The sequence below is a fragment of the Lactuca serriola genome, chromosome 9, assembly GCF_051521515.1.
Source record: "Lactuca serriola cultivar US96UC23 chromosome 9, Lser_US96UC23_V15, whole genome shotgun sequence".
NCBI classification, from domain to species: domain Eukaryota; kingdom Viridiplantae; phylum Streptophyta; class Magnoliopsida; order Asterales; family Asteraceae; genus Lactuca; species Lactuca serriola.
Genome location: NC_136416.1, coordinates 105,065,355 through 105,092,827, shown reverse-complemented (window position 1 = coordinate 105,092,827; position 27,473 = coordinate 105,065,355). Strand labels below are relative to the sequence as shown.

General features: G+C 32.9%; 2 protein-coding genes and 1 long non-coding RNA gene across 7 annotated transcripts; 2 read left to right on the top strand and 1 right to left on the bottom strand.

Annotated features, from left to right (window-relative positions):
- Positions 1–5,412: 5,412 nt before the first annotated feature.
- LOC145074300 (uncharacterized) lies at positions 5,413–9,103 on the bottom strand. The gene is made up of 4 exons (XR_013691787.1): positions 8,936–9,103; positions 8,502–8,570; positions 7,814–7,879; positions 5,413–7,319 (listed from the first exon to the last, which is right to left on the bottom strand). It is a non-coding gene; the product is annotated as an uncharacterized LOC145074300 (long non-coding RNA).
- Positions 9,104–17,077: 7,974 nt separating this feature from the next.
- Positions 17,078–19,805, top strand: LOC145075173 (Pseudouridine synthase family protein). 4 transcript variants are annotated; one of them, XM_079021470.1, is made up of 9 exons: positions 17,078–17,278; positions 17,804–18,135; positions 18,231–18,389; positions 18,498–18,545; positions 18,629–18,709; positions 18,798–18,905; positions 18,993–19,082; positions 19,174–19,332; positions 19,403–19,805. In XM_079021470.1, exons 2-9 carry the CDS (start codon positions 17,812–17,814, stop codon positions 19,748–19,750), a joined length of 1,317 nt encoding a protein of 438 aa, XP_078877596.1. In that variant the 5' UTR covers positions 17,078–17,278; positions 17,804–17,811; the 3' UTR covers positions 19,751–19,805. The 4 variants fall into 4 exon arrangements, with proteins under 4 accessions (XP_078877596.1, XP_078877595.1, XP_078877597.1 ...); XM_079021469.1 differs by having other exon boundaries at positions 17,079–17,278; positions 17,800–18,135; XM_079021471.1 differs by lacking the exon at positions 17,078–17,278 and adding an exon at positions 17,305–17,405 and having other exon boundaries at positions 17,800–18,135.
- A 1,979-nt stretch (positions 19,806–21,784) lies between these two features.
- Positions 21,785–24,596, top strand: LOC145073786 (cyclin-L1-1-like). 2 transcript variants are annotated; one of them, XM_079020280.1, is made up of 7 exons: positions 21,785–22,005; positions 22,687–22,856; positions 22,970–23,192; positions 23,262–23,705; positions 23,796–24,123; positions 24,222–24,257; positions 24,339–24,596. In XM_079020280.1, exons 2-7 carry the CDS (start codon positions 22,705–22,707, stop codon positions 24,407–24,409), a joined length of 1,254 nt encoding a protein of 417 aa, XP_078876406.1. In that variant the 5' UTR covers positions 21,785–22,005; positions 22,687–22,704; the 3' UTR covers positions 24,410–24,596. The 2 variants fall into 2 exon arrangements, with proteins under 2 accessions (XP_078876406.1, XP_078876405.1); XM_079020279.1 differs by having other exon boundaries at positions 21,787–22,005; positions 23,787–24,123.
- Positions 24,597–27,473: the final 2,877 nt, after the last annotated feature.

Genomic DNA, 27,473 nt, shown 5'->3' with positions numbered 1-27,473 from the left:
TTAGGATCAAAAATAGTGTAATGGTTTGGAGATGAGTTATTGTTTACACCAGAAAATAATGACAACTTATTGTTGCAAAAATGGTGTAATAAGACCATGGCACGACTGAGGCCGTACTCCCCCTTGCCACATAAGCACAAACACCGCCCCCTAGGTGCGGTCCAGGTGCAGCTGAGGGAGCGATACGGCTCTCGAAGGGAGCGGTCCTTGGTTGAATGTGATTGGCCAGCCACTTTGACTATTGCAAACGGTCATAATTTGGGTTTTAAATTTTTTTTCTTTTAACCTTTAACATCTATTTAAACCTCTCAACCTTTTATTTTTGTTTATCTTTCTACTACATTACCTCTCAAAAAAAATCAAAAAAATCCTTTCGTTCGATTCTTCTGAAAAATTTGATGTTATGTTTGATGTTTTGTCGTTGCTGTTAAATTAAGCGGCATGCAATAGGACATCCGACAGTGCTGAAAAGAGAACCCGAAGATTTATTTGTAGAAATCGTGAAGATGCAAACCAACATCTGATACAAGACTACTTTCAAGAAAATGCTAAATGTTCAAACCATTGTACGATCGTATAGTCGAAGATCTAACGAGGTAGTGTGATTTTTTCGAGAAACGACCTGATGCTAGAGGTACACCCGGTTTCACCCCTTTACAAAAATCTACAGCTACACTTCGTCAATTAGCATATGACATCCCTCCTGATGCATTGGACAAGAGTTTTAGGATGTCAGCTAGGACTGCACGAGATAGTCTAATATTTTTGCAAAACCATTATTCAGTTTTATGATCCAAAATATTTACGTAAGCCTACACGTAATGACATCATGAGATTGCAATCTCATCATGCTAGTGTACATGGCTTTTCTAGAATGTTAGGAAGTTTGGATTGTCTACATTGGGCATGGGAAAATTGTCCTACCTCACATCATGGTCAATTTACCCAAGGTGATCATGGGCATCCAACGATCATACTTGAAGCGGTGACATCACAGGATAAATAGATTTGGCATGCTTTTTTTGGTTCTCCTAGATCCCTTAACGACATTAACGTTCTTAATCGTTCACTTATATTTAACAACATATAAGACGGATATGCACCGGATTCTTCTTTCTAATTGTGTGGAACACCATATAAATATGGTTATTATCTAGTTGATGGGATCTATCCTGAGTATGTTGTTTTTGTTAAATCGTTACGTGTCCGAATGATACTCGTCGGAAAAAATTCAAGAAAGCTCAAGAAAGAGCTACGAATGATGTCAAGCGGGCTTTTGGAGCTCTCAAGAAACGTTGGTTTATATTGAAAAAGCCAGCAATTTTTTTTAACGAGGAAAAAATGCATGAAGTCATTTGTGCATGTATAATACTGCATAATATGATTATCGAAAATGAAGGAAGAGCGATATATGAGTATGATGAAGAGGAAACCATTCACGCGACACAAGCAATAGAAATTGGTGGCGACGAGTACATTGAAAAGATAACAGAGGTTCATTGCAATGAAACATTTCACAATCTTCGTATGGACTTGGTGGAACACATTTACGGGATTCAACACATTAACATCAATTTGGATCTGGAAGATGACTCGGAAGACGAGTTCATGTAGTGAGTTTTATTTTTAATCGTTTAATGTATGTTTTTCTAAGTTTGTAGGTTTAAAATTTCTAATATTTTTTTAGGGTTTTTATTTAAACAATGAAATGTAATGTTATTTTATTTTGAAGTAATGAAATGAATGTTTTTTATTAAAAATATAGTTTTTATTTAATTAAAAAAAAAATCAAGTGTGGCATGAAACCACACTTTTGTGGTAAATAATGATGTGTCGCCTATATAGCAGTGAAAGGGAGTGTAACTTTTGTGACACCACTCCCTTCAGTCTAAATTTACGAACCAATTAATTTCATTTTTATTAGTTTATCATTGTTTATATGATGTCTATTGAGACTCATAATAGCCATTGAAAAACTAATGGCAAGAACTTGTAAATTTACAAACTATTTGAAAAAAAGTCAATAGCCACAACCACAAGTACACCACCACCAAAAAGATGGTTAAACCAACCCGAATCATGTAACGTTATCTTGAGGTTCTTATCAAACACTTTATTCTCTTTTTTATATAGCTAAGCTTCATGTTGTAATATTAAACAAGAAACATATAGAAGATCATACTATTAGATTTCATGCCTTATTTGTTATCTATTATTACTTGAGTGTCAAGATTCTTTCTTTCAGGAACTCAACTCATGCCTCCTAAGTCATAACATTGTGTAACGTGTTCTTACAACAGGTCTAGACTAGAGTCTCCCAAACTCTTAGATCTAAAGATGGAAATAAAGCAACCAACTTTCCCAACAGTATACAACACTTTGCATGCTACAACATCAAACAATCAAAAGATGAAAGATCGATATAAAGAATTGAGGAAAAAGAAAGAAGAAAAGAGAGATCAAGAAGAAGAAGAACCTATGAATTTGAGGAGCTTGTCAAAGATTATGATCCCTCCACTGGGTGTTTCATATATACAAAATCCTATTCCCTCAAGATCCAACATTATCATATCACCTATGGACTCCAAATATAGGTACAATTCATATCTTAAAAAAAGCTAAATTAGTTAAGGCTAACCCTCAAGTTTTTCGGAAATATTCGGATTTACCCATTGAGGAGTTTTAGGTTCATTATAGCCGAAAATTTACATAAGTTTTTGCATTTTAGCCCTTTAAGCAAGTTTCCTGGTTGCTTGCACACGTGTCGCGCACATAGGCATTGATTCAGTTTTTGTGTTTTAGCCCTTTAAGCAAGTTTCCCGGTTGCCTGCACACGTGTCATGCACATAGGCATTGATTCGCATTGTCGCTTGTGGCTTGCTTAAATTAAAAGATGAGAAAATGAAGTTAGCAGATTCGAACACCCGGCCTCCTAGAAGAACAACTCAAGTGACTTACCAATGAGCTGAATGAGTTTTTGGGATTACAATATCGGTTTCTTTAAATATAATGTGTAGTGCTGATATTATTATTATTATTATTATTATTATTATTATTACTACTACTACTACTACGTTTTTAAATCTATAAAAATATTCTATTATATATATTTTCAAATACGGTTTACTTTTTTTTAAGATATAAAAACTATTCTTATAGATATATTTTGATAGATATATATATAAGTTTCAAATGATAATTTGTTTTTATTTAAAAAATTACAAAAATACATTATTTATAAATTTAAAAACATATGTATACATTTAAGTACCTATTTATATATTTATATATTAGAAAGCATATATGTATTTTAATGCAATAAAAAACTACATTATCATTTGAATATGTATTTTTTTTAAATAAAAACGTTACACGTACAAAAAATATTACTTATATTTATAAAAAACATAAAAAAAAAACGTATTTATATAGTAAAAATATACTTTAACGTTTTACACATATTAAAAACATATTTATATGTATCTATAAAATTAAAAAGTATATTTATATATTTATATGTTTTAAAAACTTTTTTTATATGTGTTTGTATATTTAAAACACACACACACACATATATATATATATATATATATATATATATATATATATTAAAAAACATAAATATCTATTTGAAAACAAATGTATAAATTTAAAAACCAATTGTATGCATTCGAAAACGAATTTTATATATTAAGAGCTGAACTAAGGTAAGCAAACAACAATATAAATATGTATGTATATATTTTGTATAAATATAAAGCGGTGGATGTTGTAGAAGTGGTTGATGTTGCTTTTGTTATGGTGTTGGATGGTCTTGCACGATCTTGTTGCATATTTTCATGGCTGCTGTCATGTTTTCCTGCATCATGTCGAACATGTCGAGCATCAGCACGGTATCTTTGTCGATATTCTACTGGGAATTGATCTCGGTGCAATATATTTATTAATCTGATTCAACAAACTGAGAGGTGTACTAACCACTTGTTTCAGAGGCATGATTGGTTAGTGAACCACTTACGGCATCCGACTCTATATTTGGGAATAAAAAAAAGCCAAAAAATACTAAAATGAGAACTTATAGCAATGACTGAGCATCTCTGATTGATCCAACTTCTGCATCTGAAAGACCTCCATTCCTTTGCATGGTTGGCTTTTTTTTGCAATCTTTTCCATTTCTTTAATCAAATCGAGATTAAGTACTATAAAAGTTTTAAGCAACTTACATTTGCTTGAAGTAGTTCCGAACATAAATTAGCCCAGCTGATAAACAAATGAAAAATAATTTAGAAAAAAAGTAAAACAAAAGTAAAATGTTACACTTTACCTCTATTTCCACAACCTATGCAAACCAGCACTCATCAAATCATTCATGATGTCATAATCTGATACAACCTTGGTCAAGACATTTCCATTTACAATACCTTGTTTATCCGACTCAGGTGTACGGCACAATTTCGACATTAACTAATTTGGTAAAGAAATAAATGAAAGCAAGTTCATACCTCATAAGTGGTCTCTTTAAGTTCATCTCTTGCAATAATTAATCTTTATGATAAATCATCATCAATATCCTTCAATCTGAAAGTTTATAATTAACAAAGCATAAAAATATTATTATTATTATTATTATTATTATTATTATTATTAAATATACTCCTATGTTACACAAGAACCATGAAACAAACAAAAACTTAGGCAATCTGACTCAGCAACATTGATCTCCTGTTGAAGCTCAGTTTATTCTCCATCTCATGTTCTTCAGCCTACAAAATGCATATATGATATTAGATATCCATGTTCATGGTAAATACATCATATTGCATTTATTATAGCAGTGTACTTTGTTTGATGACATCAGAAAATAAATACAACATATATGCCAGGTAACTATTATGCTCATTAGAAACCACCAATTATGTAAGTTCCAAAAAAAATACACAATAGCAATGTAAATTATTATAAGAAACAGTGAATCTCTTTATTAAAAAGAAGAAATAGTGACGTATTTTTTATAAACAACCAAATATTTTCCTGCAATGCATGAACCAAAGTCAAACAACATTCCAAAATAACCTTTCCATTGTATCCTTCTGAACCATTACAAAACTTTGTCACATAATCACATAAAAAATATAAAATATTATTAGCATATTTGTAAAAGATAAAATATGAATACACAATGATGTTAGTAGTTGATACTTTTCTTCTAGAAATTGTTTTGGTTAGTTGTTCAGACACCCTAAAGTCAACAACATGTCACATAAAAGAAAAAAAAATACCAAATTTAGTAGCAACCATAACATTTCCTATCAAGGGCATGTGTCGATCATTATGACAATCATGACTTTTTAATAAATAGAGAAATGATAAACATTGATTGATACCATAACATTGCATCGCCACTTTCGTTCAACAAAATATTTGCAGCTCATTATCATTATATTATATCAGCAAACAATAAAGAACCTAAAGTTCATTATCATTAGAGAATATTCAACTTCATTAGTAAGTTTTGACATTTTATGTCTCTGTGGATCTTCCTCTAATTGTGTAGATATTCACGTAAGATGCAAGGTGTGGACATTTCGTCCAATGGTTGATTAGGTCGGACCCGCAATAAAAAAATCTTTTTTCATCCCCAAAAATAAATTTATATGTTTGGATGCTTCAAAAACAACCACTACAGATGTCATATCTCCTCTCTTTCCAAATTCATGAATTAGGTATATCGTTTCTTTGGTTGCACCTGCAACAAAATTTTAATATTATTAGTGAATACAAAAGCTATTCATGCCTGGTTAGCAGCCATAAGTAGAACGCCGCGTCTCAAGACATCGCGCCTGGTCCGCATCCGAAAAACCAAGAAGGGCAGTGGAGTTACGTCGAGAAAAGGTGAGGACAAAAGAGATAGTGCCCTTAACATAGCGAAGAATACGCTTGACACTCTGAAAATGATAGCAAGTAGGAGCTTGAAGAAACTGACTAACTTGATTAACCGCATAGGAAATGCCAGGACGGGTGATGGTCAGCTATTGCAGCGCACCGACAAGAGACCGGTAGAGTGTCGGATCATCAAATAGATCACCACTTGAGACAAATGCGGCATTAGAAGCAAGTGGGGTGGTAGCTGGTTTCTCATCTAGAAGTGCTGCTCGTTGAAGAATATCGTGAGCATACTTGGATTGACTAAGAAATAAGCCAGTATCAGTATGGATAACTTCGAGCCCAAGGAAAAAATTAAGGCGTCCAAGATCCTTGATGGCAAATGTATCATGTAATTTGGTAATAAAAGACTGGATGACAGAGTCTTGATTTCCGGTCAAAATTAAATCATCAACATAGATAAGCAGATACAAAATGCACGCGTCCCGTTTGAACACAAACAAAAAGGTATCCGCCTTACTACATACAAACCCAGTAGCGATAAGGAAGGTGCTGAGCCGATGGAACCAGGCCCGCGGAGCCTGTTTAAGCTCATATATAGCTTTGTTAAGACGAAAAATATGATGAGGAAATAAAGCATTTGAAAAGCCCGGTGGTTGCTCCATATATACGAGCTCATTCAGTTCGCCATTAAGGAAAGCATTATTGACATCAAGTTGGTGAAGTTTCCAGTTGTTAAGAGTAGCCAAAGAGAGCACAATTTAAACAGTGGAGGCTTTAACAACCGGACTGAAAGTGTGAGAGTAATCGTGCCCCGGGACTTGACTGAATCCCTGAGCAACGAGACAAGCTTTGTGTCTTTCAATTGAACCATCAGCATGATATTTAGTGCGGAATAGCCAACGACAACTGACAACGTTCTGACGTTTAGGTCTCGGAACCAACGTCCATGTATTATTTCGGTGAAGGGCATCCATTTCTTGATGCATGGCAGTCATCCAATGTGGGTGTTTGGAAGCATTTTGAAAACCCTTTGGATCTTTGGAAGCAAATAAAGCAGAGAAAAGCCCATGAGAGTTAGTGTGGGCTAAATCAGCCCAATGTTTGGGTTTAAAAATGCCAGCTTTGGCTCTCGTAGTCATCAGATGGCCCACACCAGGGCCAGGGGCATGAGCAGGAGAGGCTGGGGAAGTAGACTCGGATGTAGCAGGCTCGGATGCAGGAGGCTCGGATGCAGCAGGCTGGGATGCAGCAGGCTGGGATGCAGCAGGCTCGGATGCAACCGGCTCGGATGCAACAGGTTCAGAAACCACAGGATGGTTGGGGTTAACAGACGAAGGGTTAACCACCGAAGCATGTTGGGCATCATCACATAGACCACAGGTAGACAAAGGTGGTGGTTTGACTTGTCTAGAAGAGGATGACGGCGAGGCAACCTGCACAATAGGGAAACAAGAAGAATCGTCTTGAAATTTTGTTAAGATGAGCATGGTCACCGGGGTTTGAGAAGTGTCACCGGTGAAGGGGAAAAGTCGTTCATCAAACTTAGCATGTCGGGTAATATAGATGCGAGAGGTGGTAGGTTCAAGACATAGATAGCCTTTATATTGAGAACAATAGTTGAGAAAAATGCATGGGAGGCTTCTAGGAGAGAGTTTGTGGTCGGCATAGTCCCTTAGGTATGGATAAACCCGACAACCAAAAGGTCGAAAGTTGTGACATCCCCATTTTCACGGCCAGAAAAGACCGATTTTGTTTATGCTTTATAAAAATCAGAGTACTTCATTTTATAAAAATGTTGCGGAATTTGTTCCCAGAAAAACATGGTAAATACGTTATTAAAACATTTTCGATGAAACGTATTTATTTCATTTTAAAATGTTTGGGATGTCATCGTTAATACAGAAACATAAGCATAAACAGAACTTACAATTATTTACACTAGTGATCTACATCTCTTTAAATCTCTCAGTGTATTGTGACTTCATATCAACACCTGTGATAAAAATAAACTGAGTGGGTCAGGTTGGGAAACCTGGTGAGCACATAGGGTTTTCAACCCACAATAATATAATTATTATTTTTAAACATCAAACAATCAACCCAATTACCCATTCTCGTTATCCTCACATTACGTCCCTAAAACATCTAACACAAGGGACCTAGTCAAAGGACTATCATTGGGATGGAGTATATCTGGTGAGCACACAGTTCACACAGTTCGAATAAACACACAGTTCGAATAAACACACAGTTCGGTTAAACACAAAGTTCGAATAAACACCTACAGGTTGCGAGCCTGTTAGTGTTCCATTGGACTGTCTAGAATAGTCCGTGGTCGTCATCTATACTCCGCTAGATGACTAGATCATCAAGAACATCTATAACGAGGCATCTCATTATTTCATTTTATCACACAGCAACTAATACATCTACCCATGTTTTACCCAACACATTTTGTAGATATAAAATACATATACAGTTTAAATCATTGAAAACATGTATAAAACGTTCATCCAGCATAGATAGCAAGTATACAGATAATATACACACACAGCACGTAATTTATATAAAATACTTCATATCTATGTGTAAGCTGAAAGTAACTATGCACTCACCTGAGAAGGTGGTGACTCGGTACTCGGACAACGCTTCGTTTACTTTAAAATAATTTCCTTTGACGAAACCTAGTATTATCACCACTAGATTTTAGTCTAATATTACCGTGACTAATTATTAGTCTTATTATTATTATTATTATTATTATTATTATTATATAAGCGTTTAAACAATACTTTCCAACTACTATGTACAGACAGGGGCCAGACATAAAACACCGGAGGGCAGGACCATTTTGGCGTATAGCACTTCTGAAATCCAACAACCCTATGCGGCCCTTTAAACCAGATTCCCCGTACCGCGAGTAGTTAAAAGATATTATAACGACACTTATATAAGTCATAATAATAGCCCAAATATTTATTATAAATTTATAATAACAATACTAATTTTAAATATAAACTATATTTAAAATAGGGTAAACATAACTTACTTTCAAGGGGATTTTAGCTAGGAGTCGGGCTCTGCAGGGGCAGAACTTCGTCGCTGAATCTTTCTAAGAAAGATTCGTGCAGCGCTTCAGCGCTCACCTTACTATACTAAAACTACAGAAAGAGAAGTCGAATCACGAGGGACCGAAATGCTCGGGGGATAAGGAGAGAAAGACTCTTGAATCAAGAGAATGGTGCAAGAAATATGAGAGCCCAAGGCTCTTATTTATACTAATTGAATTTTCAAAAACTACCCTCCATAATTACTTAATGACCTTTTAGTTATATAAACAACTAAACACCCCTCTATAATACTATTTTAAATGGATTTAACGATCTTTGTACTAAACTAATGTCGAAAGAACTCAACATTAGTTTTATAATAACCGCATCGTCGATACCTTTCTAATGATATATACATATGTATATATATGTGTACGTATACATGATTTATACTTTATTTTAATACGTAAATATACTACTATAATTTGTAACTCGCTCATACGAACTCCGTTTTTGACGTTATTTATATCCACGCGTAGGTGGAGACATACTCTACAACTTTCGTTTAGACTCCGTTGGTTAATTTTGACTTTATTTTTAAAGTTATATTTTTAACAGGCCAGGACAGGATTGGTCCGTTAAAATCTCATAACTTCTTTATTCGATGTCCATTTTCGTCTGTATTTTTATCGTTACGCTACTAATAACGAGATCTTCGATTCTTGTTTAGGTTGTGTCGGCTAAAAATCAATCGATCTAAAATTCGAATTTCGGGCTGTACACCGCTAATCCGAAACTTCGAAAAATCATAACTTCTTCATACGAAGTCAGATTTGGGCGTTCTTTTTATCGATGTTCTTAGTTTAACATATTCTACGACTTTTGTTTAGAGCGCTAAGGCTAAATCTCTATATATCATAAATTTACTATTTACGCTTCCCGGCGCCGTGCCGGTTCCGACGCGAAACTTCGACGGGTCATAACTTCTTCGTTATAACTCGGATTTCAGCGTTCTTTATATGTACGGAAACCTTGTGACATATTCTACAAATTGGTTAAGATTATTTATTCTAAATAATCTTTTTGTCAAAAAGTCGTTTTCGACCCCTATTGTCTCTAAATTGACTAGCCCGGATCTGCGGGCGTTACAAAAGTGATCATAAGTGGGAACACGGTTGAAGAGAAGCTCAAATGGAGATTTATTTTGTAACACTGTGGAGGGTAAGCGATTTATGATATAGACTGCAGAACTAAACGCGTGAACCCAATATAACGGAGGAACATACCCATTAAATAACATTGCAAGGCCAGTTTCAACAATATGGCGATGTTTACGTTCCACCCGACCATTTTGTAGGGGGTGTACGGACATGAGATGCGGTGGATCGTACCATTCTCATCAAGCAATATTCGAACATTGTGGTTTAAAAATTCCGTGCCACCATCGCTTTGGAAAACCTTTATTTTACGAGAGAATTGAGTTTGTACAAATTTTAAAAAAAACATCCAAGATGGCATGAAAACCCGATTTAGTGCGAAGGGGGTAAAACCACGTAAATCTAGAATAATCATCGACAAACGTTACATAATAACGGTAAGAGTCCACTGAGCATTCGGGGAATGGGCCCCATAAGTCACAATGCATCAAGTCTAACATATGTAAAGCCCGTTTTTCATTATTCTTAAAAGGTAAACGGTGTGCCTTTGCAAGTTGGTAAGAAGAGCACACAACAGGTTTCGGTAACAGAGAGGTAACCAAAAAATGGCCCTGTTTATTTAATAGTAAAAGAGTATCAACGGACACATGTCCCAACTGAGTATGCCAAAGTTCAAACGAAGCTTTCAATTTGGATCTGGTGGATGCAAAAAGGACTTGAGGGTTGGTAGTAAGCACATACAAAACCCGATCACATCGGCCCTGAGCAAGAACCCGTTTCGTTGATCGATCCTGGATATAAAAATGAGGTTGGGAAAATAAAACATCCAAATGATTGTCAACGGTCAATTTGCTAACAGATAACAAATTTTTAAAAAGGTTGGGAACGACCAACATGTCTCGAATCCGTATGTCATTAGAAAAAGAAGTGTGACCAATATGAGAGATAGGAAGAGAAGTACCATTCCTAAAAATGACCTTGTTGTTTCCCGAGTATGGTGTGGGTTGAGTTAACGAGTCAGCGGAAGAGGACATATGATCCGTGGCACCGGAGTCAACATACCAATCTGGACTGGAGGTTGAAACGTGGCATTGGGCATGAAAAGCTTTGGCTAGATCAACATCAGAACCAGGAGCATGAGTGGCAAAAGTGGCAAGACGGGGACATACATTAGCCTAATGACCGTTTTGGCGGCACAGTTGACAGTGAGGGGGACGGCGCCCACGCCGCCGACCACCACGAAAAGATCTACCACCACGACCCCGGTTGGGGGGTAGAGTCACGAGTTTGTACATTAAATGCCACCGGTGGAGAGACAGTACCATGAATTGACTGAAGAAATAGTTCGTGTCCTTCAGCTTGAGCAAGAAGATCCCGAAAGGGAACGTGGGAGCGAGATGCCTGAATTGCAGTGGAAAAGGTCTCGAACGAGGCACCAAGGCCACATAGAAACCAGTGTAATTTGTCAGAGTCGTCGACAGGGCTACCAATAGCCGATAATTGATCGCATAAAGACCTGAATTTATGCCCAAAATCGGTAACACTGGAGGTACCTTTGGAGATTTTGCGAAGCTGATCACGTAAGTTGTGAACGCGCTCAACAGAAGAGTTATTGTAGGCATTTTCCAAAGCCACCCAGATCTAGCGGGCAGTGACAAGACCAACGACTTCTGAGAAGGCTTCTTCAGATAGTGAAGCGTGGAGAAGAATCATTGCTCTCTGATCGGCAGAGAGCCAAGCCGAATATGTTGGATTTGGTGATGGTTTTCCGTCAGAAAGGATTTCAGCCGCCGGTGCATTGGCGGATCCATCAACGTGGTCAAGAAGGTTCTGATAGGAAAAGAGGGGAAGCAGTTGGTTTTTCCACAACAGGTAATTGGAGGAAGAGAGCCGATTGGTGATGAGGTGTAAAATAGTGCTCATGGGGAGGAGTGTATCAGAAGATGAGGAGGATGCCATTGATCGGCAAAAAAAAAGAAGAAGAATCGGGTGGGGAAGAAGAATAGCGGGAGACGGGATCTAGGCGAGTGATACCAGGAGAGAATAACTCTCCTTGCCCAATAAGAAGGAGAGTAACCAATTTATAAAAGAGAAAGTTACAAGAACAACCCTCTAAGAATAAAGGAAATACAGGAAGGTAAAATATCACAATAAATAAAGAGACTTATGATTGTCTAATAATAAGCATTGTTCCTCCACTTTGAATTCCTGTTTCCACCACCACTAATCTCTTTGGTAAAACATGCTTCCTTTTCCATGATACTCTATAAAATCATTATTTACTACAAAAATCACAAGAGAAAACTTCAATAGGAGAAGATATGAATCCCAAATGAAAAAAAGAGAGTCGAAATCAAGTAAATTGGATTTAATTGTTTAGAAATTGAAACACCTGGAGATGTGTATTAAACCCATTTCAACTTTCCAATATGGAGCCCAACTATTTTAGGAAGAAATAAGTAAAAATTAAATTCCAGTAGCCGTCGGGTGGAACGCTGCATGCGCAATTACACGCTTAAGTGACCAGCACCACCGATGCTGAGCTGATTCACTTGTTACAGCACCGACCAACTGCTTCATCCATCCCTCAACCACCATCGATTCCTTATGTGAGTGACTGTGATTCCTGCCCTCTAGTGAGGCCGTCACTGACCATCAGCAACAACATCAACACATATGTTGTCTTCAACCTCTTCCTTTGATCTCGCAATTAGCAATGAAGGGTGAAATCGATGTTTAAGGGGAAGTGGGAAGTGGTGGAAGCGGTGAGAGAAAAATGTGTGCCCGAATTGAGTCAGTGATGGAAGATTCGAGCCGTAGCATCATAGTAGGTTACGCTGACATAATCGGCGGGGAGGAAGCGGCCTCCGACTGGTATTCCTTCCGATGGATTGAACACAACACACACACAAAGTGACCTTTTGCTTCTTTTTTCCTGTATTAATATTTGATCTGTTATTTGAGTCGATGTAAGAATTTAGGGGAAGGAAAGAGGATTATTTTTACAAACTGACAGGAATTCGAGGATGACTCTCACAGAGCAAGAATACCTGGTTGTTTTACATTGAAGAAGAAGATGAAGTAGTGATTATCGGTGCAAATGGGAGAAGCTTTAAGAAAAAATTACACAAATTTGAACCTGATTGGGCCAAAAAGCGGTGAAGAAAGGTAAAGCAACATATGTACACAATCAATAGATATATAGACATAAAATGCCCACTGCAAAGAACAAACATAAAATAGGCGGAAATGAAGGGACAAAACAGTAAATCGGAAAAAGAAATGGATCAAAGATGGCAAAAGACACTAAGTTTACTGTAGCTAAGGCCAAGAATTTTAATATATATATATATATATATATATATATATATATATATATATATATATATTAAAGGCAGAAACTTGTTGTCGAATATATATAAATACTAAATACAAATAAATATATTTTTAAAAACGTATTTAAACATATATGTATAAGAATATTTTTTATATCTTTAAAAAATATACACTTAAAACCATACTGTTGAATATATATATATATATATATATATATATATATATATATATTAAATACAAATAAATATATTTTAAAAAATGTATTTAAAAACATATGTATAAAAATATTTTGTATATCTTTAAAAAAAGTATACACTTAAAACCATATTTAAAAATATATATAATAGAATATTTTTTTAGATTTAAAAACGTAATAATAATAAAAATAAAAATAAAAATAAAAATAATTATAAACCCGTGTAATACACGGGTCTGACACCTAGTATTTGAATATGATGATAATCACATATAATTGTATATCTTTAAAAAAGTATACACTTAAAACCATATTTAAAATATATATAATAGAATATTTTTATAGATTTAAAAACGTAATAATAAATAAAAATAAAAATAAAAATAATTATAATAGTTAAAATAATAATCAAAGTAACATTAATAATTAAAATATCAGCATAACACATTATATAATAGAATATTTTTATAGATTTAAAAACGTAATAATAATAAAAATAAAAATAAAAATAATTATAATAGTTAAAATAATAATCAAAGTAATATATCCAAAAAACTAGTTATGAAAGCGATTTTCATGAAGCACTTCGACAGAAACACTATGTCAGATTGTTGACATTGTATTCCTACTGAGGCATAAACAAAAATAATGAAGACTACGCTTTTTGGAGTGATAACTAATTCAAAAAATAATAAAAAAACTACCTTCATTCAAAAAAAAAAAAAAAAACTACCTTCATACAATACATAGTCATAAGCAATGTAAATATGATAAATGAATTACACTATCAAATTAAAAAAGTCAGTGTTAATGAGTTACCCGATTTTGTATATCCAACAGCAGGTGATTGGGAAGTGGAATGTGGATCACATTTCTACTTTGAACGATTTTCATGAAGCACTTCAACAGAAACACTATGTCGAGATTGTTGACCTTGTATTCCTACCGAGGCATAAACAAAAATAATGAAGACTATGCTTTTTGGTGTGATAACTAATTCAAAAATTAATAAAAAAAAAACTACCTTCATTCTGAATTGGAGTAACAGTTGAAACAGGTTTGAATTTTGACCTTTGAGTCAGAACTCCATGTTTTGCAATGGTTAGTATGGGGGTAATCCTGATAGAATCAGATGCATCTCCATCCATATCTATTATTATTGGGTTTGAGGGATCTTTCTTGAATTTCATAAGTAAATATCTGTTACGAATACGCTCACTTTTCCTGCGCCCTAGTGTAGTTCATACATGATAACAAAAGAATAAGTGTAATCTTACTGTTAACTACCCCCATAAAAATAATGCAAACTGAAATATATGAATAAAACAGAAATAACACACATTTATATGGACTATATGGTGAATAAATGTAGTGCAAACAATTTAACATGTAACATAAAAGCATGAAGTTAGGGTAAATAAGATCAAACGTGATAACAAATACATAAGCCTGATGTTACTGTTAAGTGTTAACTATACCCATAAACATAATGCAAATTGAAACATATTAATAAACACAGAAATAACATACATTTAAATGGAATCTATGATGAATAAATGTAGTGCAATCACTTTAGCAGGTAGCACATAAGAGTGAAATCAGGGCAAAAAATACCCGTGAACATATTTATCTAATCAAACCATCTACATTGCAAACTCATCTCAATAGATGATTTACATTTGAATTTAACAACATATTGATGCCAATAACAACATTCAACCTTATGCACATCGATTTATATGATTAAAAAAGAAAAAAAAAGTTAACAATGAACCTATAAGTGAGAAAATAGGTCAAAAATCTTACATAAACCGTTTGACAAAATCGAAAGTAAGATTGCAAACTCATGTAAAACATTAGATATCAATTGAAATTAACAACATAATGATGACAATACCGATTAAATTTATGAAAAATTTTGAATGATGTAAAAGGAACTTACCTCTTGTGCGATTCCCCACTGCATAACCTCCTTCAAAATCGACCTCCATAAGCTTTTATATCGACGGTATTGAACGATAAAACGCAAGTAGTCTTGAAGAATCCCAAATTTGCAGCTTCACATTGGTTGCATATCATCGAATAGCAAAAACTACAGGAATATTGATACGTAATGTGAAACAAACTGATATAGAAGGATCTCCCAATTCTAGCTTAAAGATGCTTGCAAATCATCGGAAAATCAAAAAAGATAACCAACTTGGAACTGTACTGTAACGAATGAAAGGAAAACGAAAGAAAAGGGGTGAATGAAAAAAGACGGATATTTTGAAGATGAATATGGTAGGTACGAATAATTCGGGATGTGTTATCAGTCGAATTAAAAGTAACAAATACAATAATTTAATATTGCATAAATTAAGTTAATAAACGTATTTTAAAATTTTACACTTTAAAGACATTATTTTAAAAAAGTAACAAAAATGGACTGTTCTCGTGTTCTCGATCTTTTACGTGTTCTCAATATAACTTACCTCTCTTTCTTTCTCTCTGTGTGTGTATATATATATATATATATATATATATATATATATATTAAAATTATATTTTATTTTAAATTTTTAATTAATGTTAATTTTAATTGTAGTTTTTAATTTTTATTTCCATGCTAATTAATTTTTTAAAAAATAACAATAAATAAAAGAAATCGATAAATGATATGACAATCCATTAAATTGTATAAAGTTTAATGGAGTGTAGAGTTTAATGGATAAAACTGTATAATGAGTAGAATGTACATATGTCAATCCATTGAATTCATTGGAGATGGTCTTAGCTTATTTGTGGTGAAAATAATTAATAAGCAAGAAGGAAGATACTTATTAAAAATTAGCTTATTTAGTTAACTAGTTGTGAAACCCGTATATTATACGGGTTAATTAAAATATAATGTTAAACAGGAGCGATTAAATGAAGAGTTTATTTGAATTTGAAATATGAAATAAGTGAAAATTATAAAGAAAAAAACATGCAAAAAATAAATTAATTAAAATTATCTGTTTAATTGTTAGACCCGTGTACTAAACGATTTATTATAATAAAATGTTAAATACAAATGTTTAAAGTGTAAATTTATTTGAAATTGAAATTGAAATTTCAAATTTGAAATTAATAGTTATTATAGTAGGTTTAATTTATGGAAATTAAATTAATGATACAATGGAAATGAATAATGAAGTAATTGACAAGTGGAAAATAAATATATTTCAAAATTATGACAAAATGACATGTGGCCAAATAAATGAGAGAATGACAAGTGACAATAACATTTTCATTTATTAGGGTAGATATGACAAAATGACATGTGGCCAAATAAATAAGAGAATGACAAGTGACAATAACATTTTCATTTATTAGGGTAGATTTCTAACACAAATTTTTAAGGATTTTATTCAATAACTTAGATTATAACGATAGATATAAACAATAAGCAATAATTTTGTTTTTTTTTTAGTTAGAGGAGTTGGGGACCCAATTACAGGGTTGCCCCCAAGCCCCAATAACGAACCCAAGTCCTCGGCACCGTAGCCCTCTTGTTGCTCTCACTCTCTGCGCGTCGCCGCCTCCGGCCTCCGCCTGCTACCGTCGTGCTCCGCCTCTCCTCTCTCTGCAGCTGCTGCTCCACTGTCGCTAGTTCCCCTGCCACTGTGACGGTAAAGTGATTTGATATTTAATGTTATTTTGTGAACTTTTTTGAATGCGTTAATCTATTGTTAAGTTTTGCTATGGGAAAATTGAAATCTAACCGAAGGTTTGTTGAAAAATTTCGAATTTTGGAAGGTATTCTTCTATCGGAATTGATGCATATGTGATCACTTAAGGTTATACATGCTTTATAAGAACAATAACTTAACTTTATATGAGGCACATGTAAATGGAATGCCTCAAGTCCAGATAAAAATTATCTTTCCTTCAAACACTTCTCTTTCCTGTATAATGTGCTTTTATAATCCAAATTGGGATCTTAACTATAAGTTTCGGGAAAAAGAGACAAATCTGTAATGTTTCTATTGATCTCTTCATCATCTTGCTATTTGAAAGCTAGCTAAGTGTTTGTAAATGGTCATTGCCCTTATATTTTGATCAACTACCATAAATCTTTCTTGCTATTGTATGAAAATAGTCTAACTATGAAAACTTCTTAAAGATGTTGAATTGTAATTACTATATTCAGGCAGTATGTGCAATGATGTGGCTGAAGAGCAGTTTTCATAAAGTGAGGCACTTTTCCAGAGTGTCACCTCCACTACCTGATTGTGTTGTTCGAGTTTCCAACAACATAACTCATTTGGGTCATCCTAAATCTCCCCATAAGCCACGTCAGCTTTTATCATTGCCTCCACTGCCACCTCATCCTCTACCTGGAAAGAATGCTTCTCCTGATTCTCATATCTCTGCCATTAGCTGGATGAAATATTACTTTGCTGATGTCACTCCCTCTGTCATCCAATCACATTTCAACAAGGGCCTTGTGAAGATAGAGTGTCATGAAACAAAAAGTTTGAAAAAGGTATAAAATCAGATGCCATTAAAGATTTTAGTCTTACATAGCATAATATAATATAACATGGTGATGAATTTGTTTTAGTTTGATTTAACAAACAGATTAAACATAATGAGGTGATGAAAATGGGTTCTACACTTCATGTGGCTGTATCTGTTGCTGAATCAAGAATCTCAAAGAGATTTGATACAATTCCAACTGCATCTTTATCTCCAAATGCAGATGAAATTCAATATTTGCAAAGACTTGTTATGTACAAGGCATGTCTTTCTTTATTTCTCTAAACCCTGAAAAAGATAAATACATTATTATTATTTTTTTTCATTCTGTATGTTTAGTTCATTGATGAGATGATAATAAAACTTTAGGATTCTGCTCTACTTGTTTTGAATAAGCCACCAAAGGTGCCTTTAAAGGTTAGTTCATAATGAACGTCATTAGGTCAGATTTTATCTTTTATTTTTCTTTAATTATATTTGTATACATAATTATGTTATAGGGGAATCTTGCTGTTCATAACAGCATGGATGCACTTGCAGCTGCAGCATTATGTTATGATTATGATGAAGGCCCTAAACTGGTAATCAATCTTATCTCATGCATAAACATATAAGGGATTGTGGCATTTTTGTAAATATGTGATCATTGTATTGTATTTATGTAAATAGGTTCATCGTCTTGATAGAGAAAGCAGTGGGATTCTTCTAATGGGAAGAACAAAAGAGACCATATCTTATCTTCATTCTTTGTTTAGTGAAACAAAACCATCACTTAAGGTATATTATAAATTCTAATATTTTATATCCACTTTTTTTTTTTCTTTTTTTTTTTTAAAACTATAAAAATCCATGAACAACTTTTAGGCATTGAATGATACGTTTCAAAGATATTGGGCACTGGTGATAGGTACCCCAAAGCAAAATCAGGGCATAATCCATGCCCCTCTCACAAAGGTTTTTTTCTTTTTTTTTTTTTTTTTTTTTTTTTTGGTGTCGTAATTATGACAAAAAAAGAAGTGAGGGGCATTTTTGTAATTGGTTACAGGTGGTGCTTAATGGTGGAAAAGCGGAGAGGGTAATGTTGGGATATGGTTGTAATCTAGAAACTTCCCAAGAGGCCGTAACAGAGTATCGTGTACTGGGCCCTACAATAAATGGTTGTTCGTGGCTCGAGTTGAGACCACTCACAAACCATAAGCATCAGGTATATAATTTCTTTTTGATTTAAAAAAAAATATAATGGAAAAATAAATATAAATAAGGGTGGTGATCAGATGCGAGTGCATTGTGCGGAAGCTTTGGGGACACCAATTGTGGGGGACTACAAGTACGGATGGTTTGTGCACAGCAAATGGAAGCAAATGCCAAGGCCCGATTATGAGCCCACAACTGGTGAGCCTTACAAGATGAGAAGGCCCGATGGGTTGGATGTTCAGAAAGGAAGTGTATTGTCCAAAGTACCCTTGCTACATTTGCATTGTAGGGAGCTTGTTATTCCTAATGTTGCCAAGCGTCTTGAGGGTAAAAATGTAAAATCCAAGCCGGATGTTCTTCGGTTTGTCGCACCCATGCCTTCTCATATGAAGATTAGTTGGAATTTAATGTCGTCTTATTTGGTTTGACTTTGACTTTTGTACATGTTTTAATGTTTTATATAAAAATATATTATTATGTTAATAGTTTTAACTTTTAAATTAAGTTTTTAAATTAAGTAATTGAGGATTGTTTCATATTTGTTTTCTTTCCTTGAAAATACTCAAAGGGGGTGTTTGGTTTGAGGTATTTGAAATTTTTAACACTATACATTGTTCTCCTAACCTTATTGTGTGTGTAAATTGTAATATATATTTATAGTTTTATATACATAAGTTTATTCAACTCATCTGATCTACTAGACATATTTGTAATGGTATCTGATATTAGCACAGGGGATATGTTTAATATTTTATTTTAAATCGCAATCACACTTTTAGGAATGGCAATCAAATTGGCAGAAATCACAAACAATCGCACCGTAAAAAATCGCGTTCAAAATGTCAAAAATCGCAAAAACAGTCAAAATGTCAATGTGTTTGGTATCACAATCACACTTAACTTTTCATCACAACCATACTTTAGAAGTCACAATCAAACTTTTACAAATCGTAGTCTAAATGCAATATTATTCATCACAATTAAAATTACTGTCTATATGCGACAAACTTATATGTTTAGTTATTATTTTTAACTATGGACGTGTTCAACACAAAGCGTTTAGAAGCTTTTAGCTTTTAGCTTCTAGTGTTTAACAAAAGAATTCGTTTTGAACAAAAATCCTTGTTTGATAATACAAACTTCTAGTGTTTAGGTTAAACAAAAATGTTCCAAATCTAAAAGCTACCTCATGTAGTGTTTAACCTACAATTAGGCTCGGTCCTAACATTGCAGAGGCCTTGTGCAATTCGGAGCGAGACCCCACAACACATTTATTGTAAAATATTTTTAAGTAAATTTGCTACTGTTAAATTCGAAACTTAAAGTCGGTAACAAACATCTCTTAAATTCACTACCATAATATCATGTCTTCACTTATTAGTACGTTTCTACAAAAATATATTAAAAAGTCAGCGTATTACTATTTTCTAGACTTCGACTTTCTATCATTTTAGAAACAAATTTATTTATTACACTTTTGATAATCAATATTTTCAAAAACACTCATTCTTAATTAAAATAAAAGAGCATTTAATCTCTCTTTAGACATGGTCGAAAGCAAATAAGATTTTAAAAGCTTATTTTTGCTGATGCAATTGTAATAGGAATAATCAATAATATTCTGTATGCAGAAAAGAAAACAAGGTAAATGTTTACCATTTTTAAGAAATTTAGTATTATATTTGTTGTATTGTTTTCAACTGGTAAATATTTTTGCTACAATTCCAATTCATTGAATAGATCATCAACGTCAATGTCTGCAATATAGTCATTTTGCAATCTGTTTTCAAGATTTTTTACAACTTGCCTTTAGCTCACTGATATTCAGTGACTTTAACTTTTTCTGTTATGAATAAGAAGCCAAAAGTATTTCATTCACTCAATTTAACCAATAGTTTGATGAAATATGTGTACAAAATATTGAAACATATTTGCATTTTTCTTTGAATATAGATAATTTCATTAAATTATTAGTAGATTTTAGAATTTTTATTATTAGATTTTTATTTATTTTTTTAAATTTTCTTTGATTCTTTTTCATAATTCAAATGAATTCAAGATTGCAACCAATTACTACAATGTGCATATAAGAAACCAACTAATGAGAACTCATAAAAATATATTTTACAAATATACTAACACTATAACCATATATATTTTCTAAAATTTGGAGCCCATATGCACGACACCTCCAACACACCCCTAGGTTGCCACTGCCTACCATACCACCACACCACTTTATTATTATTATTTTTAAATTAATTTGCTATAAAAATTTACTGGAATTAACTAAAAACATAGCCGGACGATTGCTTTATTTATTTTTGAGAATTCATATACAATAATTTTTTTTCATATATATGTTAAAATATTATATTCTACAAACCCTTAAAAAATAAATTATTATGTATTGATAAAAATTGTTGTGTTTGTTTTATTTTTTTCCACCTTCTTTGAGCTATATGTTGGATCCTCCCTTAAAGACCCCTGATGGCTGATAGTGTAAGAAACCAACAGACCCTCCCAAGCCCATCTGAATAATAAACGGAAGCCTCATTACCGTAGTCCTCTGTCCTCTCACTCTCTGCGCGTCGCAGCTTCCGGCTCCGGCCTCCGCCCCTTTTCCGTCGTGTTCTGTCACTCCTCCCTGCTCCACCACCGCTAGTCCCCTGCCACTGCAACGGTAAACTGATTTCAATTTTGTGATTTTTCGTATAAATATGCTAATCTATTATCGTTTGTTGCTTTTAAATTCTGATAAATAGTTATTTGTTAATTATTAGGGTTTGTTAATTGGGTGAATTTTATTTTTAGGGTTTGTTGAAATTCGATCGCTAGTTGTTAGCTTTTCTACTTAATATTTTTTCTAGGGTTTGTTGAAAATCGAAGTTCTATTTTTGGGAAAATTTAAAATTAACCGATGTTTGTTGAAAAAATTAAATTTTTGAGAAGGTACGCTTCTATTGGAATTGATGATGCATATATGATCACTAAAGGTTATACATTCTTTACAAGAACAATAGCTTAATAGTAGGCGCGAGATTAAATTGATTTAAAGAATTATTGTACATGTAAATGGAATGCGTCAAGTCCAGATAAAAATTGTCTTTCCTTTATCATCTGCTTATAATCACAATCCAAATTGAAATCTTAAACCATATGTTATCTGGCGAAAAATACCAATTTGTAATGTTTCTCTTGATCTTGAAATTTGGCATAGTTGTTTGCACTTGTCCTACTAAGAATTATTCTTTGTAATCCCTGTAACAAAGACAAGTTTGTAATCTTTTCTCAAATCTCTTAATATGCTTCCATGTTTTGTCAATGCTACTGATATTCTACACTGATTTATTCTTTGTTACAGTGTTATTCCCTATCAACCATGATTTACACAGCTATCGATACATTCTATCTAACTGATGAACAGCTTGAGAACACACCTTCTAGAAAAGATGGAATAGATGAAGCCACTGAAACAACACTTAGAATATACGGATGTGATCTTATCCAAGAAAGTGGCATTTTACTCAAGGTGTATCCTTTTTTGTGTTTCTTATGGAATACTATTCAAAATTTATGCTTCTTGATGAGTTGTTACTTTACAATTTGATCATATTTAAAGATCCTTAACTACATATATCACACAGACCACAACAAGTAATGGCCACAGGTCAAGTTCTATTTCATCGCTTCTACTGCAAGAAATCTTTTGTTCGATTCAATGTGAAGAGAATTGCTGCAAGTTGTGTTTGGCTTGCTTCAAAACTAGAGGAAAACCCTAGAAGAGCAAGACATGTCCTCAATGTTTTTCATAGAATGGAATGTAGAAGAGAGAATCTACCTATAGAGCATTTAGATGCATTCTCAAAGGTATTTAATTTTATTTACTTTAAGCACTTTTTGTATATGCTTATGTTGTTGACACTTGACATATGACAGAAATATACAGAATTGAAGATGGATTTGATTAGATCTGAAAGACATTTGTTAAAGGAAATGGCTTTCATTTGTCATGTGGAACACCCTCATAAATTCATCTCAAATTACCTTGCTACCCTTGAAACACCCCCTGAGTTGACACAAGAAGCTTGGAATCTTGCAAATGATAGCTTGAGAACAACTTTATGTGTTCGATTCAAGAGTGCAGTGGTGGCATGTGGTGTTGTATATGCTGCTGCTAGAAGATTCCATGTCCCCCTCCCTGAAAATCCTCCATGGTGGAAAGCTTTTGATGCTGATAAATCAGGTATAGATGAAGTTTGTAGAGTTTTAGCTCATTTATACACTCTACCAAAAGCACAATATATACCTGTATGCAAAGAAGGAGGCTCATTCACTGTGTCTAATCGCTCTTGGGATTCCCCCTCCCAACCCCTTCCTAAGGTCCTCTCTCAAAACTACGTAGTTTTGATCCTTATTTTTTTTTTCTAGGTTTTGTTTTGATTTATGGTTTTTGTGGTGTAGGAATCACAGGTGATTGATGATGCTAATATAAACAAGGCGTCTGCGGTGTCGGTGTCGATGTCTCCGGCATGTGTGATTCCGGAGTCGAAAGGCGGAATTGGAAAGGTGAAAGATTCAACAAAGAGTGATGATGTTGTTGAGAAAGTTGAGATTCAGAGTGTTGTTCCGATTCCAGTTGAGGGGGAATCTGTTTCCAAAAGCAAAGAAAGGGAAAGGGAAAGGGAGAGATATAAAAGAGGGAGGGATTCGGAAAGGGAAAGGGAAAGGGAAAGGGATGATAGAGAAAAAGTCAAAGATAGGAGTCATCGGTCAAAGGATAGAGGAGGAAAGGATTCAGGTTTAGTTTGCTTATTCCATTCCTTTATCCATTCCATTCCATTCCAATCAAATAAGTTTTATCTATTTTTTTTAATTCCACTCTTTTTCAACACACAGGACATGGTGAAAAACCAAAACATCATTCTTCACGAGGTACATAACTGAAAAAAAAAATCTTTTTAATTTCCCTTTTAATAATATTATGTGTCGAATTTACAATTATGCCCTTTACAGATCGGGACTATCACGGCTCGACATATTCCTCAAGGGAGAAGGACCGACATAGACATCATTCGTATGGTTAATATTTGCTAAAAAGTTGTCCATGTTCATATCTCTTAATCAAGTTTGTGAGGTTTATTGACATTTTTACCCTTAATAGTTAATTTAAAAACATCTTTCAATTTTTTTTTGATATGTAGGGATGTTGTAATTTTGCTATATCTCAGAAGTTTCATTCTAACTTTATAAAAGGACTATTGTGTTTAATTATATCTTCTTGACAAATCGTGATTTAAAATGTGAAAAAATATATCTTCATAGCTTAACATGTTGAATCATAGTGAATTATATAAGGAAATTATAGTCAACGATGATGAATAGGATTGTCACTAATTTAGTTTAGTATAATAAAAAGATCAAGAGTTGAAGTGGAAGTGAGCAAACTGTTATGATTACCCTGAAATGATTATTAGATAACGTTAAGATTTGCCATAAAGGATAATATAATTAATTATTTACTAGTATCAGTTTATTGATACTACTCAAGTATGTGTGCATGAGTTTTGAGATAACTTGTTGATTTCATTTATATATTAAAGGAAAGAACTCTATGAAGTTAATGCTGTCGTTTATTATGGTTAACGGCTTAATAATGACTAGAATTATCATTGGTTGAAGTTTTGAAAACAATAACTTTATTCTTGTTTTTTGAAGGGTCGAGTTAATATTAAGGTATCAAGAAGTTTGAAAACGAAAATAATTACAAACAGGAATTTGTTATGGACTAGTTTTGCAAATAACCAACTTAATTGACTTCAAATATAAATATATATAATTTATTCTTAAACTAAAATTTAATTCCATTTATGGTTACAACGGACATAATTTTATTTATGTTTATAACAAGACTTTAACTTTTAACCTTAAAAATATGAAAGACATTAGTTGATAGTGCTGTGCTAGAAACTATTTGGTCAAGTCGGCTAAATAATGTGAAAAAAAAAGAGAACGTGTTAGATAGTCTCCAAGTGTGAGTCATATTATGGTAACTAGTTTATAACCCGTAGGAACTACGGCTATAAAATTAATTAAACTTTTATAGTATAAACTCAAAGTTATTAATCAATTATTTTGAATAAATTATCAATTAAGAAATTTTTTTAGTTATATAAAATTATAATCATTGATTTAAATAAATATGTGAAATTATATCATTTTATAATTTGTATTAATTTTATTTTATTGTTATTAATTTAATGTAGATAGAATAAGAAATTTAAAATTTAAAATGAAAAATCAATAGGTTGATAAGTGACGAGTGTTAAATAGGAGACATAATAGGGTGACACATGGCAAAAAAACAAAATAGAATATGCATTAATTAGGAGGTCTAATAAGGTGACACATGTCAAAAGGATAATAAAATTATTCTTTTATTAGAATAACGATTAAGTCATTCCACATCAATATCTTTCTTATCCAAATTTGCTATTGTAGAGATATAGAGGTGGTTTTTTGGATTTTAATAACGAAAATTTATTTTTTAATAAAAATGTTTATTAGCTTGTTTAGTTTTATTTTTAAAAATATTTAGATTATCTAACATATAACATAGTAGCAAAACTTTATAAGCTAATAAACATTTTTTTTGAAATGTTTGGCAAAAGCACTATATATGTAAAATGACAATAAAAAGAAAATAAAAAAAAGAAAACATGATTATATATTTTAATATATATATATATATATATATATATATATATATATATATATATATAACACTTTTATCTTTAATCATTTATAATATTTTTTTTAGAAAAAAATTTACATACATAACCTTAATTTTTTTATTTTATAATTTCAATAATTATTTATATAATCTTCTTATAATTTTATTAATTTCTCTAATAGATCATATATAATAATCTTATTTACAAAGTCTTTATCTATATCTGTGAATTAGTAAATGTCACAAGCTTACGCCAACATTGTAAAAGAATACAATATCTAAAATAGTAATATTATATTTATTCTGTCATTTTACTGTCGAACTGATGCAACTATGGTCTTTTTTACAGACAGAAAACATAGTAATATCACATGTAGCAGGTTAAAATTAATGACGTTATTGTCATTTCATCTTTAAAAAGCTATATGCCCTTTCAACAGGTTACACGAGAATGACTTCTCAAAAATTTCTTATTAGAGGCGGCAAAAGGGACTTCAAATAATCAAATTTGAAGGGGGGGGGGGGGGGGGGTTAAGAATTTAAGTTTAAATATGAGTTTGGGAAAATGATCATGAGAGCCAAGATTAAGAAAATGTTATACCTGAATGATGCGTCGGATTATCTTAATGATGGATTATGTTGAATAATTGGATGATTATGTGGATACTTTGGATAGAACTCTGCTATTCAGAAATAGACAAACTATTTCAACAGAGGAAAAACTTTGAGATTCAACTCAAGTCTTAAACACTCAAATATCTCTTGTTTATTTTTTACGGGTAAAGGCCCTATTTATAGGCTCGAAAGAGCCGGTTACAATTATTGTTGCAATCGTATGATTGCAATACGACAAACATATATTTACATTTTAGACCCTTAGACTATGGAGGGTCTTACACTTTATGTTACATCCTACCGACACTACTTTATGTCATATTCTACAGACAAATACAAACAATAATTATACAACAACAAATAACAAATAATAATCCAGATACTTTGGATAGAACTATGCTATTCAGAAATAAACAAACTATTTCAACAAAGAAAGAACTTTGAGATTCAACTCAAGTCTTAAACACTCAAATAACTCTTGTTTATTTCTTATGGGCAAAGACCCTATTTATAGGCTCGAAAGAGCCGGTTACAATTATTGTTGCAATAGTATGATTGCAATACAACAAACATATATTTACATTTTAGACCCCTAGACTATGGAGGGTCTTACACTTTATGTTACATCCTACCGACACTACTTTATGTCATATTCTACAGACAAATACAAACAATAATTATACAACGAAAAATAACAAATAATAATCCCTTCCACATTGAAAGGACAAGTGTCTTCAATAATGTCTTCAATAATAATGACTTTATACGTCATTGCTTGCGTCATTCCTCTCGCCACCAAAAGG